The 17683-nt window shown below is 37.8% G+C and overlaps 2 protein-coding genes across 2 annotated transcripts; both read left to right on the top strand.

Annotated features, from left to right (window-relative positions):
* The first annotated feature begins 2600 nt into the window (after window positions 1-2600).
* Window positions 2601-8443, top strand: unm_sa33314 (un-named sa33314). Its single transcript, XM_089128040.1, has 6 exons — window positions 2601-2607; window positions 4200-4388; window positions 5040-5168; window positions 5285-5328; window positions 7136-7253; window positions 7342-8443. The coding sequence occupies exons 1-5, from the start codon at window positions 2601-2603 to the stop codon at window positions 7229-7231; spliced, it is 465 nt and encodes a 154-aa protein (XP_088984166.1). The 3' UTR covers window positions 7232-7253; window positions 7342-8443.
* A 2529-nt stretch (window positions 8444-10972) lies between these two features.
* On the top strand, window positions 10973-16221 carry lpar2a (lysophosphatidic acid receptor 2a). The gene is made up of 3 exons (XM_039687817.2): window positions 10973-11118; window positions 11542-12468; window positions 15794-16221. The coding sequence occupies exons 2-3, from the start codon at window positions 11715-11717 to the stop codon at window positions 16123-16125; spliced, it is 1086 nt and encodes a 361-aa protein (XP_039543751.2). The 5' UTR covers window positions 10973-11118; window positions 11542-11714; the 3' UTR covers window positions 16126-16221.
* The last annotated feature ends 1462 nt before the right edge of the window (window positions 16222-17683 follow it).

Here is a 17683-nt window from a genome sequence, read left to right on the forward strand (position 1 = left end):
TGCATTTATTATTTACGGAGTAGGAACATGGCGTAATGTGTAGCCTATAGGCTACAATGGATTATGAAATTGGCACTGAGACTCATAAGTGAACACACCACGAGACAGAGAAAGAGAACAAATAAGAACACTTTCTTACTCAGTGGAGAAAAGTTTGTTTGGGGTTTATTCAGTTTATTTTGTGGTATTATATTAGTATACTTTAATATTAAGTAGCCTATGTTGTTTATAGATTAACATTTATGGTAAATAACACCTACGATCATTTTTATAAGGAGAAGTTGAGTTTATGTTATAATAGCCTTATGTTTTAATAATAGCCAGTATTAAATGTTTTAATAATGTTTTAATAATAATAATAATAATAATAATAGAGTTAGGCTATTGGTACAAAACTACATGACTTCATTAATATGTTGGTAGGCTACATTATATAGTGTCTTGCAATTAAAGCCAGGAACTTTAATTGCAAGGAATTTGCCCTTAAATGTCATGCACTTTTACTTCGTTGATGCACATTACTAGTCTTGTGATGAAGTTGATTCACACACACATTTTTAACACCACGAACAGAAGAAAAACAGAATATACATCTACAATGGCATTGGTAAATACGGGAAAATGTTTATTAAGCAAGGCACATATCAGTTTAATATATTAATCGTATAAGAGATCAAGGTCTCTTGTAATGAGTCTCTTCTGGGCCTTTTTAAGAAATTACAAATCAAGTCTCTTTTAGATACAGAAAAATAAGGTTTCGTCTTCATACATTTGCATTAATGACAGAAAAATTTGCCCAGAACCAACATTACATTGATAAAAAATGCATTTATTTTCTTGTCTAACAGCATTCCAAGGATAATATGTTTCCTAGCAAAAGTGGGCAGTGAATGAATCTTTGATTCAACCAACAAGACATATGTTCCCCAAAAAATATTTAAAGAAACACAAGTAAAAAGAAAAAAAAGTTGATCAGTTGTCTCTATGTCAACTTGACAACAAATACAGGCATTTACTTCTAAATTAACCGTTGCCCCCCCCCCCCCACACACACACACACACACACACACACACAAACACAAATTGTGTTTGTAATCTTTTTTTTATAATTTTTAGTTGGAAGTTTATAGTTGTTTTTTTTTTATTCAATGCCTTAAGAACAGAGGTATCACATATTCACAATATTACATTCACTGCCAAAAAGAGAGAAAAATAAATAAATAGAAAATTACATAAAATCAAGTGTTTTAAGCATTACATGTTTTCATTGCTTTTTTGTTTTTAGTTTGTTCCAAAAGATGTACCTATAATTTAAAGTCATTTATAAAATGTGGAAAATTTGGTTTACCTTGAGCCCACTTCTTTTTTATGTGGTATCTTCCTAATAAAATAAATAACTGTATAATATGCTGTTCTTTACATTCCAAATTGTCTCTCTGCCACATCAAAAACACAAATTTCCATCATACACTTCAGTTATAAAGGTTTCTAAATCTTTCCAAAATAATCTTGAGTAAATACAGTGAAAAAAACAAATGTAAAATTGTTTCTTTCTCTAGTGCACAGAATTCACACGTATACGAAATATTAAGATTAAATCTTTCCAAAACATGTTTAGCAGTATAAATTCTGTAAAGTATTTTGTAAGACATTTCTTTAATTTTGTTATTGACACAAAACTTATTTGGTAATTTCCATGCTTTATCCCAAGAGATATCTGTTTGTAATCTTTGAACAAAATCTGAAAAGGAAGGCTATGTCCAGAGTCATGGAGAGAGATATGTATAATATATAGAGATATGTATAATATATCTCAATAGCCATATGGCTCTGGCTACGTCCCCTCTAGAAGGGCCGTCCTCCGCTGATGACGTCAGTTTGATGGCCTGTTTGTGTGTGTGTAGAACATTCCTCCAACTGTCAGTCAGATTCAGAATGCAGGGAACACTGACAGCGAGCTGAATGGAACGAAATGGAACTTTTAGAACTTTTCAGTCTATTCCAAACGCGAAACTCATGCACTTCTCTCATTATATTCCATTATACATCATAATCCTGAAGTGAAGTAGGTCACAACTTCCGGTTCACGCACAAGTCAAGCTCCCAGACAATTTTTTTTGTGTTACAAAAATAGCTCAGCGACAGTCACAGTTGTTTCCACACAGTCACATGTTGTGTATTTTAAAAGCTGAACTTAAGACCCTCGGCTCGAGGGACAGTTGCAACACCGAGCCTGTGCTTTCTTTGACATGTCTCAGAGTAATCACCATGAGCCATTCTTTGATGGACTTGCTTTTATTACCAACTCGGCTAAGTTTATGGATTCTCTCTTTGGTGTATTATATCGTTGTGTATGGCACAACTGGAATCACTGCTTGTTTGATTTTTGTTCCGAATTGCCTGAACTGGATTTAGGGATCCATCTAGAACTTTTCAATGGACCATCCGAAAGAAACCCCCAGACTGCCTCCAAGACCCTGCACTTGGTCACCATGCATATCTGAAGGGCAGGGTGAGATGATTCATAATGAACAAATGTGAACAACAATTTATCTGATGCCTTTAAAAACATAAAACAACGTAATCTGTACGAGGTCGTAATGAGAGGTGAATGAACGAATATCTTGTGTTCTTGCGCCACCTGTGTTTAAAAAGAGAACACGGCGTTCACTATATATTTCACATTCCTTTGTTTTTAACGGGACACACAAGCCCTGTGATGTTACAGTCTATGTCAAATGGCAATATTGCCATCTTTCACCAAATTATGTCTTTCTTTCTTTACTATCAAATAACGTTTTGTAACTTCTTTTGGTCTTTCTTTACGTTTCAGAGCTCAGGCTTGAGGTTTCATTAGTCACCAGTAAGTCACCACTTTTCACAAGAAGTCACCAGTTCTCTGGGAATCCATGAAGAAACAGCATTAGAGGCTTTCTGGGGTCTCCTTTAGTTACAAATTCATTTTCCCTTTCTGCTTATTTACAATTGTACATATGCTGCTGTAATCACTTTTGTAAAGTGTTTTCTACATATTGTTTTCTTATGGGCGGACTGAGTACACAGCTTAATTAGCTACTTGAGGAAAAGGTACCCCTTGCTGAATTTTACTCCAGTACGTAAAAGTACTACAGTCAGGTGTCTACTTGAGTAAAAGTACTGAAGTAATTGTTTTTAAAAGTATTGAGTATCAAGAGTACATTTTCTAAATATTGCATTACTACTGCCACAGTGCTTACATATACAGAAACGTCCTATATGGATTTATGAAAAATGTTTTGCAGATGAAAAAACTTTTGCTGATAATTTACTCACCCCCATGTCATCCAAGATGTCCATGTCTTTCTTTCTTCAGTCGAAAAGAAATTAAGGTTTTTGATGAAAACATTCGAGGATTTTCTCCATATAATGGACTTCAATGGGAACCAAACGGTTCAAGGTCCAAATGAGAGTTTCAGTGCAGCTTCAAAGGGCTTTAAACGACTCCAGACGATGAATAAGGGTCTTATCAAGCGACACAATCGCTCATTTAAAAAAATAAAATAAAAAAGTTTAAGTTTTATAAGCTCAAATGCTCGTCTTGCTCTGTTCTGTGATGAGCGTTTGTGACTCTCCAGTTCAAACGAATCTTTTTTCGAATCATGACTCGAAGGGTCCTTGATAAGACCCTTATTCATCGCCTGGAGTCGTTTAAAACCCTTTGAAGCTGCACTGAAACTCATTTGGACCTTGAACAATTTGGTTCCCAATGAAGTCCCCTGGAACGTTTTCATCAAAAACCTTTATTTATTTTCGACTGAAGAAAGAAAGACGTGGACATCTTGGATGACATGGGGGTGAGTAAATTATCAGCAAAAGTTTTTTTTAAAAAGTGAACTACTAAATACTGTACTCAAGTAAATGTACTCCGATACTGTCTGGCTGTGCTTATAGGTTAAAATATACATGTCTTTATTCTTTTATTACATCATAATTGATGCAGGAAGGAGATCCAATCAGATGATTAAGTCAAGTTTTATAATCCACTATTTTAAATTGTGGTTATATTTCATAATATGGCAGTTTTTATCTGTATTTTTGATCAAATGAATGCATAATGAGCATAAGACACTTATTTCAAAAAACATTACAAATAGAAATAGTTTCATTTGAGCACTAGTGTAGCGAGTTTGTGTGTTCTAGGGTATCAGTGTGACCTGCAGGTACTTCTTCATGGCGCTACCAAATAAATGAATTCAGCAGTCATTACCACACGGTGGCGCTAGATCTGCGCGGCTGTGGAGAGTCGGACGCACCAGACCGGCTGGAGGAATACTCACTGGAGACACTCATGACATCAGAGACACCATCGATGAATTGGGTAGGCCTGACTAAATCACAGTCAGTGTTGGGTAAGTTACTCTAAAAAAGTAATTAATTAGTAACTAAACCTCTTCAACAGTGTAATTAGATTACCGTAGCCTACTAATTACTCTCTCTAAAAAGTATGTAATTACTTTTAATTACTAATTACTTTCAAAATCCCATATCAATCTCAACCAGCTGAAAAATACAAGGATAGACATGAATCTGTTTTAATTCTTTCAAATAAATAATAAAATTGCATGAATTATCCCTAAACTGACCATGGTGGAGAAGGTTACATTATAAAAACATACTTTTTTAGCATCAGACAATAGGCTACATTTTAATGTTAAACCCACTATTGTTTTATGTCTGATCTCATGACATTTCACACTTTTTTCATAGCCTACATATTTTACGATAATTCATACGAATTTGTACGAGTGCAGTCGTCATATTTAGATTCCTCATAAAATGCATACGGATCGCTGTGAGATCAGATTGATCTATATATAGTATTTACCTAAATTACATCAGAAGTAACTGTAATTAAATTACAGATAAATGAAGAGTAATCCCTTACTTTACATTTTCAAGGGAAAAGTAATGAAATTACAGTAATTACTTAGTAATTAGTTACACCCAACACTGATCACAGTGTGAGAAATAAACTGCCTTTGGGATTTGTTAACTCACAGGTCACACGAGATGTATCTTGGTGGGCCATGACTGGGGTGGGATGCTGGCATGGCATTTTGCACTGGAGCGGCCCGACATGGTGCAGCTCCTCATCGTCATGAACGCCCCTCACCCTGCCTCATGGCTGGGTATCCCAGACAGGTCATTGTTTCACTTCTTTTTCTAAGTACTGCTTTGACTCTGAATCTGAAGTGAAATTGAAATGTGGTTACAGGCCATTTATACTTCTTTCTGTGAAACCCAGATGCAGTTTTGAGAAGACAATCTCAGCTGCTGCGCTCAGGACATGTATGTTTCTTTGAACAGTTACCGCTGCTGCCCGAATTTGTTTTGTCTCTTGAATATTTTAAGGTGTGAAAACTTTTAACCTTTACTCTTGATGCTCAAACGGCTTGACTCTGTGGTTAACAGTTTCTGCTTATGTCTCGACACTTCTTTCAACAGGAAACACTAAATACACGTTCTGGGTTCACTTCCTATCCCCAGTCTCAGGAGGTGCATTCCATTCGACTGTAAATGGACTGCGAAGTGGACTTCACAGGGTATTTCGCCATCCTTAGTGAGATTCCAATTCGAAGGGAACGAACATGTTCAGTTCGAAGGGCACTGCAAACTGCATAGGGAATAAGGGAACATCGATACATCACTTCACAGGAAGTCAGTGAAGTCCACTTCAAATGATATACCGTGTTCAGGGAGTAGGGAGCAGTGAACACTGCGTAGGGACCCTGTCGAATGGAACGCACCTATAGTTACAGCTGGTTTCCGTCATGTGGGGGTAACTCATTATAAGTAATGCGAGTTATAATCCGTTTTTTTTTCCAAGTAACCAGTAAAAGAATGCATTGCTTTTGAATTTTCAACTTAATATGTTACATTTTCACATAATTAACACAAGTTCTGTGTTTTCAGAAAACAGAATTCAGTATTCCTCAAAATGAATGAAAAACTCAGAATATTACTATTAAAGGGATAGTTCACTTTGAAATTAATTTTTTGATATATTTTAGCTTGCCTCAAGGGCATCCAAGATGTAGGTGTCTTTGTTTCTGCACTATTTTCAATTTTGATATTTTTAGGTCAAACCGTTCGTGTCTGTCAGTCATATAATGGAGGTCTATGGTCACCACCTCAAAGAGCATGCACAGAGAAGTCCAAATTAAACATGATTTAATGACTCGTAAATGGAAGTACACATTGATGGACTAAGACACGAAATGAGTGGTTTGTGTGAGAAAACGAACAGTATTTGTAACCTCTTGTAACCACAGTCATGTTCAAGTGATCTGAGGGTCCCTATTCCCTTATAACCACAGCGGTTTGTGGCTGTGGTATATGATATAAATACTGTTTGTTTTCTCACACAAACCGCTCGTTTCGTGTCTTAGGCCATCAATGTGTACTTACATTTACGAGTCATTAAATCATGTTTAATTTGGACTTCTCTGTGCATGCTCTTTGAGGTGGTGACCATAGACCTCCATTATATGACTGACAGACACGAACGGTTTGACCTAAAAAATATCAAAATTGAAAATACTGTGGAAACAAAGACACCTACATCTTGGATGCCCTTGAGGTAAGCTAAAATATATCAAAAAAATAATTTCAAAGTGAACTATCCCTTTAAAGATGTAAATAATACAAAAATACTTCATGTATTTAATCCAATGTCTTCGATGATCCAATTCAACCATACGAATAAGCTAAAATGACTTCGGATTTACATGACATTTGGGTTTCATCTTTTTGTTTTCATTGCTGAAGTAATAGAGTTGAATTTCTTTTACTGCGCCCTATTCTTCTGTGACCCAGAAAGGTTTGTTTGAGCAGCGCCCTCTACTGTAAAGACCTACATTTTCATTTCCTTTTTTTGTACTTTTGGTAACTTTTGGTCCTTTACATTTACTTTTAAAAATAAAAACAAACAAGCAAACCCAGCCCAAATGAGAAAATATAATGCGAAAGTATTGTAACGCATTACTTTCCATAAAAAGTAACTATTAGTTACTTTTTAAAAAGTAACTAGTTACTTTTTTAAGGGAGTAACTTAATATAATGCTTATAAAGTAACTTTCTCCAACACTGTGCATAGTTGGTTCGAGGTCTATTTTGTGGCACGAACGTGGGCATCAAGAACAAAGCCAGCAGACTGACGGAGTCCCAGCTGGAGGTCTCACAGCCCCTCTGAGCTACTTCCGCTCTCTCCTCAGGTTTAAAACACAGCACACTTCCAGCACACTTGAGCTTATACTGCAGTGCATTGCTTGAAGTGGTTACTGTGTACCTGTCTTTCTACAGTAACACTCTGTACAAGCATCAAGAAGTTGGTGGGCCCTGAATGTTAATTTGGGGTGAGGCAGACAATATACTGGTGGAGGGTATGTCCGGTGGAACGAGGGCTTACGTAAGGGGTCCCGTCGTCATTCACACGATTCCCGAATGCAGGCACTGGCTTCAGCAGGATCAACCTGAGATAGTCAACAAACTCATATGGGACTTTGTTCTGGAAAAAGACATCATAAAACACACTCATTGATTGCCTTTGGATCACTTGGCGCAATGACAAATTTTTCTTTTTTCTCCGACAAGGTTTCAGATTTTCACTGAAAAAAAAAACTATGTGGCTTTAGACTGATTTGCCTTTTATTAATTAAATAAACAAAGGTAAGGGAGGAAATGTATGTTCTACAATCGGTAAATATTTGAAACTACGAATATATAATAATGCATTTTATGTGACTCTTTGACAAATGAGGACATCAAGGATGGTATATATTATAATATATCATAACTATGCCATAGCGTCTTTCCTTTTTCTTTAACTGAAAATCCAACGGAGTTATCAAAAATAGCCTATGTAGCTTGTCACTTCCTACAATTGAATGTGACTAAATACAGTTTAACCACATCAAAATGCCTGATATGCTTGTCCCGTTTTTTTGTTTTTTTAGTATGTGAGTTTTGGACGGCATGTTAACTTCTCAATGTGTTTAATTATCTCAGCATTAGTGATGCCAATAAACCCAGATTCTTGAGGATGATGCATACTGCATATGATTATGATTATCACAGTTAAAAACAGAAACCTTTGTTGCACAATACAGTTGAGATTCTTTAAAGGCCATTTTAGTCTGTCATCGTTAACATTTATTTTAATTGATTGCTCAAACTTTAAGTTTGTTTCACACATAAAATATTGCTTTGGAAGACGTTGATTATAGTGCATGTGTCATACAGATTACTTTTGTAAGACTTTTATGGTACTTATATGATGGTTTTATGATGATTTGGAGCCAGACAGTCTGAGCAGGACATTCTACTAAATTGACCTTTTTTGTGTGCTTTCGTTTTCTGTTTCGTCTAGAAAATAATTGTAAATAAAAATTCATTTTGTTGTGAAGTCCTACAGTGATTATTGTGAAATCAATTTCTCTGTGACTTTCGTTATGTACTCACCTCATGTGGCAAGCCATATAACAGTATAAAAGTAGCTTGTAGTCACTATCCAAATACTTATAAGTTAAAGGTATACTTCACCTCTGGAGAGATGAATGTGTATTTAAAATGGGTCATTTAGAAGAAATGAATTTGGAGATTTTTAGACTGAGAAAAGCCATTTTTGGCTTATGTGGATGAAAGACAACAACTCCCAGAATGCACTTGCTTTGCTGCCCTTGGAGGCCACGCCTACCGGTAACAGAGCGCAGTAGGTAAACAACAAGTCTAGGCTACTAGTGAGTTTCTGTGATTTCCGAGTCTGCCCGGGAATTCGAGATCGCCTAAAATGTCCGGGATTCGGCTTTTGCGTTCTACAGTCTAACGGCCGGACATGTCTGGGAAAAAGAGGATGGTAACCCCTACTACTCTGTTTTCTCCACAGAACAAGAGCCTGCTAGCTTAGCTTCCAAAAAAAGATGTCTGACACTATGTGTTCATTATGTGAGTGAGATCACACCCTCTATGGGCGGGTTGAGAACATGCGGGACAGCCCCTACTGACTGTAGTCTTTAGCCTCTGGACAAAAAATCCTCCGACGTTTTTTGCGTCATCTGAGGATTTTTTCTAGACAAAAAAATACATAATTCTCTCCTCTCAGGGGGATATGAGGGTAAAAAGCATGGTAATTTGAAAAACAGGTTTTCTACTACAAAGCTTAATCCAGAAGTATCCTGTTAAGTAACATTCAGTTTTTACTGGTAGCAAGTAGTGGATTTGTTTATTGAATTCTGAGGATCTGTGGTTCAGATATCAACTATTCATTTCAGTGTAGTAAATATGTTATACTGTCTAGTGACTAGTCAATTTGTAGGGCACAGTGGAACTAAAGGCGCAATGGGGTAAAGGGCGCCTTTGATTTGATTTTCCTTTAAACCACTAGATGCTTTTCATGATGCACATGGAAATTTGGCGGATCCTTGACGCGATCGCAGACAGCAGTGCAAAGTGGATTCTGTGCTAATTTGTTGTGTTGTAGGTTTAAGTAGCAAATGAAATGAACTTATTGAATATATTTTGAGACACATGTCTTAATGATTTTCAGTTTTTCAGAATCAACAGTTTTTCAATAAAAGAGGAATATGTAAAACGATGGGATTTGGTGTAAAAGGTGGCCTTGCTGTTGGGGCGAAACTGACGCACAATAGTTAACATGATAATAACAGCTAAATGACTTTTCCACTTGTTGACATGACATGGTAAAACGGGTGTTAAATTATTATGGGATCTTGTAGATTCTTTCAGAATCTTTTTGTTTATTTATTTATTTTAAATCAACATATTTTAGCATCAATATATTGAACAAAAATGAATTATTTTTTTTATCAAAATGAACAGAAAATTGTACAAACTTCGCTAAAGTAATTATTTTGAACAAGTATTCATTTAAAGGAGTAGTTCACTTTTAAAAAAACTTTTGCTGATAATTTACTCACCCCCATGTCATCCAAGATGTCCATGTCTCTCTTTTTTCAGTCGAAAAGAAATTAAGGTTTTTGATGAAAACATTACAGCATTTTCTTCATATAATGGACGTCATTGGGAACCAAACGGTTCAAGGTCCAAATGAGTTTCGGTGCAGCTTCAAAGGGCTTTAAACGACACCAGACTATGAATAAGGGTCTTATCTAGGGCTAGGACCCTTCGAGTCATGACTCGGAAAAAGATTCGTTCATTTTGATGAACGAGTTCGAACAGGAGAGTCACGAACGCTCATCACAGAACAGAGCAAGGCGAGCATTTGAGCTTATAAAACTTAAACTTTGTTATTTATTTTTTAAATGAGCGATCGTTTCGCTAAATAAGACCCTTATTCATCGTCTGGAATCGTTTAAAGCCCTTTGAAGCTGCACTGAAACTCTCATTTGATTGGTTCCCATTGAAGTGCATTAGGCTATATGGAGAAAATCCTGGAATGTTTTCATCAAAAACCTTTATTCTTTTCGACTATAGATGGACATTACATGGGGGTGAGTAAATTATCAGCAAAAGTTTTTTTTTTAAAAGTGAACTACTCCTTTAAGTTTTTGGGTAAATACTTTTAAACAAACAACCCCCTTTTATGATTTATTTTCACACAAACTGTTACTCCATCAATGTTCAATAAAAACATCAATATTTTTATCCAATCATTTAGGGATTAATAAAAAGCTCATTTTTATTTTAAAACAAGATGTGCCTTGTTTTACCCTAATAAAAACGTTAAGATCGACACTGTAACACGAGCGTGACATGATAAGCCATAATTGTTATGAATAATTATAAAAACGGCTTGCCATACACGCTGTCTTGCAAAATTCTGGGAAATGAATCCACTATCTGGTTTCTAAACCTGTCGTCAAAGGTTTTGAACAATAGTCTCGTGTTCATTGGGTCTTGGGGCAGTGATTCCGTCAAATCAGGCTTAAGGGAGGTGTGATCTGATCTGCAGATCTCAGTCTTCTCTTGTTCCTCTCGAAGATCAAGATTTCTCATCGAACTCCTCCGCCAGATGAGCGTTTCCGGCGGCGAGTGCCAAAACATCGACACACAGCTGCTGTTATGTGTCTTTTCTTTGTTTGCTCTGAAACTTTGGCAACGGTAAGTGTGTTTCTCTAATGTTGTTTTAGAAGAAAGTAGTAGTTGTTTTTGTGCCTAGTGACAACAAAGCCAAACTGTACAGTGTAGGCTAAGTTAACGCTGCAGGGGCCAATAAATTCCGCGTGTTTCTGCAAGACATGTCGGCGTCTAGGTTTCACTAAACATCTCATTAACCGCAACCAGTTTTACTTCCCGTTCTCTAAAACCGATTCGATAAGTAGGCTTAAATTTGAGTAATTGTGATTGTAATGGGGCCAAACGTTTACTTTGCGGTTAATTTTTAATGTTTACATTTGTTAGTGCTCGCGTGTCCAATGTTAATCTGGTTACCATCATTTCCCCTGGTTAAAGATTAACTTTTCCACTTGTCTTGGACTTGTACGGACAAATAACGATGCTGTCCTCATGCTTCCTGTGTTTTAGGGTTGGAAAACAATAAAAGACACGCCTTGTAAGCAGCAACATTGGCACACTTTTGACATGTAAAAGCACAATTTCAAATGGTGGCTAGTCGCATCTTTAGGACTACAGCATCAGGGAGAACTGGCCAAACTGGCGACAACTGAACAGCTCAAGGGATTTACATGAATGAATGAATGTCTCTAATAATGCTGTTCAACTCTACCTGCGAGGCTTATGACAATCCTGTGTACTACTTCTACAACAAGACTGGCAAGAACATCAGCGCTGACTGGCGCGCGCACGACTATGTGGTGGTCGGTCTCGGGCTCCCGATTTGCATCTTTATTATCCTGGCAAATATGTTGGTCATAACGGCCGTAATCATTAACCGACAGTTCCACTTTCCCATTTATTACTTACTTGGGAACATGGCCGCCGCTGACCTCTTCGCCGGCATCTCGTATTTCTACCTAGTGTTCCACACGGGGCCGTGGACCATCAAGTTGTCCATCAAAGAGTGGTTCGTCCGCGGGGCCTTGATCAACATGAGCCTGACCGCCTCTGTGGTCAACCTGCTGGCTGTGGCGGTGGAGCGCCACCAGACCATCTTCACCATGCAGCTGCACAGCACCATGACCAAGTGGCGTGTGGTGATGCTGATCGTGTTCATCTGGTTGGTGGCCGTGGTCATGGGTCTGGTGCCCACCATGGGCTGGAACTGTGTTTGTGACCTGTCGACCTGCTCCACGGTAGCGCCACTGTATTCCCGCAGCTTCTTGGTGTTCTGGGCCGTCCTCAACCTCCTGGCCTTCTTCATCATGGTGGCCGTCTACACGCACATCTTCATCTACGTCCGCCGCCGGAATCGGCTGATGTCGCCTCACACGGATCTGCCCACGCACAACCAGACCGTTATCAGCCTCATGAAGACCATGTCCATGATTCTGGGTAAGGCCTTGACTCTTGTGTAGGCTTCGGGAGATTACTCCATCTGAGTGAAACTCTCCTAAAACCTTTTTTTGTTGTTGTTGTTGGTATCTCTAACTGTAGTAGGAGTACTGTTAACTTGTTTTTAGGACAAACAAGTCTGTCAACCCCCAAAACAAGTTAACCAAACCGGTTTGCTTGTCAAGCACTCGCTTGTTTTTGTACCTAGAACATGAATCGGTTATTTAAGTTGCCCTAAGGCTGTAGGTTGTGTTAACACATTGTGTTATTTTGAGGATGTGTCCATAAAAATCAAATGAAATCTATACTTTATATGATATAGTAGAGAATGATTTACACACTTATTCTGAAGAATAATTAAATATGTTGAAAATATTCTAAAGAGTATCTTGAATTGGGAGTCAACATGACATTTTGAAGTTATATTAAAAACGTAACATAAAATGGTCTATAATAAATATCTTCAAATATAAAGCCAGACAAGGAAAGATTAGTTCAGGTTGTAAAACAGCATGTGGTGATATTTATAAATTAAGAAAACACTGATAATCACTTAATAAATACAAATGTTTTGTTCAATATGTTTCTTAAGAAGTGTATGATATGAGCACACACTCAAAGTGTAAAGGAAAATATATTACTTCTCTTGTTACAATAAGAGTTAATTTTGTTAAGTAAGGGTTAATGCCCGACGAGGTGTCCATTGTCAGGTTTTAATGGACGACGGCGAGGCGTAAACCGGCCGACGCGCAGCGGAGGACGGTTGCCTCCGCCGAAGTCCATTAAAACCTGACAATGGACACCTCGGAGGGCATTAACCCGCTTATACCATGGTCACTTGCAAAATAAAACATTAGTTTATATTTTAATTAGGCTAAATCTAGTTTTTACAAATAATAACTTGCCTTGCCTGCCTGACTGTTTATTTAGCAACCGGATATATAGTCCGCTTAGCTCGTATCCCTTCAGTTTCACAAATGCATTTTTTTTTTCATGAAACACAAAGGTAGGCATAGTTTTTTTTTTTATTACACATAAAACAATTAATCAAACAACAATAAAAAAACAATTAGCTCTGATCTCCAGCGATTTGCGCTTAACGTTATAAAGGGCAATAAATTAATCAGATCAAAGAGAGGATTTGCCTCAGGCTCCTTAGGCTTGAAACGCTGTAACGTTCAGCCTTCTCCTGCCTTGGTTGTCTGGACAGCTGCGTAAAACTCCCGCAGGGTCTCATTCAGGGGTGCGTTTCCCGAAAGCATCGTTATCCAACTATGGTCGCAAGTTACGTCGTTACCAATAGAGTTCAATGGAGCAGAGCAGCAGCGGTGTAATTTTCTCCGTTTTATTTACATTTTTTCTTTCTTCAGCAGCATACCAGTCGTCAAAGTTGCCATAGTCTCCATAAATGTTAAAAGAAATAGCACGAAGTCGCTCATTGTTGTATTAGGCTATAATATCTAACGTTAGATGATAGAGCATGTGACTGCCTGTTGCTATGGTTACTCACACAGCCGTTGTAGGCAGCGCATTTATTTATTCATTTCGAATGGTAAACAGGCAGTTTCACCAGAACTACTTTACTAGGTGTCCTCTATCACTTTTTAACGGACACCCTGCAGCCAATCAGAATCGAGTATTCACCCATACCATGGTATAAGTAAGGGTTAATGCCCGACGAGGTGTCCATTGTCAGGTTTTAATGGACGACGGCGAGGCGTAAACCGGCCGACGCGCAGCGGAGGACGGTTGCCTCCGCCGAAGTCCATTAAAACCTGACAATGGACACCTCGGAGGGCATTAACCCGCTTATACCATGGTCACTTGCAAAATAAAACATTAGTTTATATTTTAATTAGGCTAAATCTAGTTTTTACAAATAATAACTTGCCTTGCCTGCCTGACTGTTTATTTAGCAACCGGATATATAGTCCGCTTAGCTCGTATCCCTTCAGTTTCACAAATGCATTTTTTTTTTCATGAAACACAAAGGTAGGCATAGTTTTTTTTTTTTATTACACATAAAACAATTAATCAAACAACAATAAAAAAACAATTAGCTCTGATCTCCAGCGATTTGCGCTTAACGTTATAAAGGGCAATAAATTAATCAGATCAAAGAGAGGATTTGCCTCAGGCTCCTTAGGCTTGAAACGCTGTAACGTTCAGCCTTCTCCTGCCTTGGTTGTCTGGACAGCTGCGTAAAACTCCCGCAGGGTCTCATTCAGGGGTGCGTTTCCCGAAAGCATCGTTATCCAACTATGGTCGCAAGTTACGTCGTTACCAATAGAGTTCAATGGAGCAGAGCAGCAGCGGTGTAATTTTCTCCGTTTTATTTACATTTTTTCTTTCTTCAGCAGCATACCAGTCGTCAAAGTTGCCATAGTCTCCATAAATGTTAAAAGAAATAGCACGAAGTCGCTCATTGTTGTATTAGGCTATAATATCTAACGTTAGATGATAGAGCATGTGACTGCCTGTTGCTATGGTTACTCACACAGCCGTTGTAGGCAGCGCATTTATTTATTCATTTCGAATGGTAAACAGGCAGTTTCACCAGAACTACTTTACTAGGTGTCCTCTATCACTTTTTAACGGACACCCTGCAGCCAATCAGAATCGAGTATTCACCCATACCATGGTATAACATTATTTAATGCATTAGTTATTATACATTTTTACAGCATTTATTGATCTCGGTTAATGTTCATATCTACATGTACTAATAATTTTATTACATTTTGCTGCATAAATCATATGCGTGTGTGTGTGTGTGTGATTAAGCATATTGCTGCATACATTGTGTGTGTTTATGCTGCTCACCAAGGCTGTATTTATTAGAGGCTGTATTTACAGCATTTTTAATGCATTATATATATATAATACATTTTTTTTACATTATTAAATATCAATTTTAACCAACTATTCTATAATTTAATATATTTTTAAATTTAATTGAATTTTTTTTAGATTTTTTATGTTCATTTTTAGTTCTTTTTTTTTTTACCATCGCTTTTGATCAACTTTAACGCGTCTTTGCTGAATAAAAGTATTCATCTTATCTTACTGACCCTAAACTTTATAAATAGAAATGAAATGCTGGCAAAAATATTGGTCATTGTTAGTTTGTGACAATTTTACATTACGTTCGAATCATTTGAAACTTTGTCCGTGTGTGTGTGTGACAATTCCACTTTGTATGTCGCGAAATGTCTCATTTCAAAATTACTCTATAAAGCGTCTCACATGGTGTTGTAATATTTGGTTTGCACTTTGCAGGCTGCGGTGGTTTTCACATCAACGCTTTTTTTTTTTCTCTCTACAGGAGCCTTTGTGATCTGTTGGACGCCGGGTCTAATGATTCTCTTACTGGATGGTCTCCGTTGCAGTGAATGTGAGGTTCTTAAATATGAGAAGTACTGCCTGGTTCTGGCTGAGTGTAACTCTCTAATGAACCCCATCATCTACTCGTTTCGGGACGAGGACATAAGGAACACTTACAAACGCATTCTCTGCTTCCCTTGGAGAAGAATGCGCCAGCATGAGGGGCCTTCTGGCATCCGCTTCGAGTCTGTGAAAACAGGGGCTCCCCCTGAGAAAAACAACTATAACTCCACCAGTTTAGAGCCCATTTCTGAACAAAGCCTATTGAAATGATTGAAAAAGAATTTCTCGTTGTAAATAAATGACTTTGTATTTGCTTAGTGAAATGATCACAGCGTGTACAAAGAGTAAATACTTCATTTTTGATAAGCTTGTTTTGGTGCGTGTTTTTGTCTCTTTAACAATAGATGTATTAGTGGTCTTTTGAGTCAGTTAGTTGCTCTGCTGCCCACAGGAAGTTTTTCTTTTCCCAAAGCACAAGCATTAATATTCATAAAATGGCCCTTTTTGGACCATTTTGTTTTGTTGGGAATGAGATCTGACGGATCAGGAAAAATACCAAGTCTAAAACCGACAGTGTGGTGCAGTTGTTTCTAATCAAATTTAGATTCTCATTGTGAAGTGCCCTTATAATTATGCTCACTAACAAGTTTTGAAATATGATCGAATACATTTACATCAGGGGTCTCAAACTCAAATTAACTGGGGGCCGCTGGAGATAGAGTCTGGGTCAGGCCGGGCCGCATCAAGTATTACATGAACTAGTTCAAAGTTCAGTTCACAAATTTTAAAATGAACTAGTTCTTTTTTTCCATATTTTGCTGCGAGCTTCTTTTTTATTATTAGGCTATTATTATTGCCACAGCCCATATACAACCACAGATAACAATCATTTTATCGACGGGCAAAGTTTGCACAGACATGTAAGATTTCCCCATCCTCACCGACCTCATAAAAGCCTTTTAAATGATCTTACGACGCCTCCTCGCTCCTCGGTTCACAAACACTTGAATGAACGAGTTCACTGTAACGTTCATCAGGCAGTAATACAGTAGGTTACGTTCAGTTCACGTTCGCCCAAAATATGAACGAGTTTATGAACTATCGTCATTGAACGCGTTCAGACACAACACATATTACAAGCTCAAAATGATTATTCTCACATTCATTGTTTTAGAGCAGGGGTAACGTTATCCAACACGTCGCTCGAGCTATCAGTAGCTGTGGCCTGATTTGGTGGTGGTAGCTCGCCTTATGCCTGTTCACATATCGCGCTCACATATTTTGCATGCTCAAGTAGCCTAGGTTTCAAATAGGCGCGCATCAAGCGCCGAGCGCGCTCATAATTGAAGCGACGCGCTCATTTTTTCCAGGCGCAGTATATTTGTACTTCGTGGTTGTCTATGACAACAAACCTACGGTAAGCTGTCACGAGACTACATATGGTAGCCCATAAGGGATAAAAATAATAATAATAAAAAAAACGCGGCAAACGCAACGGCGGGCCGCACTAACATTAAACTTTAATATCAAGTAGGGGGCCACAAAATATCATCCCGCGGGCCGCGAGTTTGAGACCTCTGATTTACATGAAAGTTAAAGTTCAAAAAACATTTCTATCATATTCTACATTGTTGCAGCACCTCTTTTCTTGAAATGCTGTTTTAGATCCTGTCTCTTTAAATGCGCCTTTCCGAAAAGCCTAGTCTGCTCTGATTGGTTGGCCGGCCGGCCCAGTCTGCTTTGATTGGTCAACCACTTAGAGCGTGTCATGTGACTGGCTTCATTATGGCCATACAATGCTTTTTGCCTTCGTTATGAAATTGCATAC

The sequence above is a fragment of the Pimephales promelas genome, chromosome 3 (assembly GCF_988280905.1).
Source record: "Pimephales promelas chromosome 3, fPimPro1.hap1.1, whole genome shotgun sequence".
Lineage (NCBI taxonomy): Eukaryota > Metazoa > Chordata > Actinopteri > Cypriniformes > Leuciscidae > Pimephales > Pimephales promelas.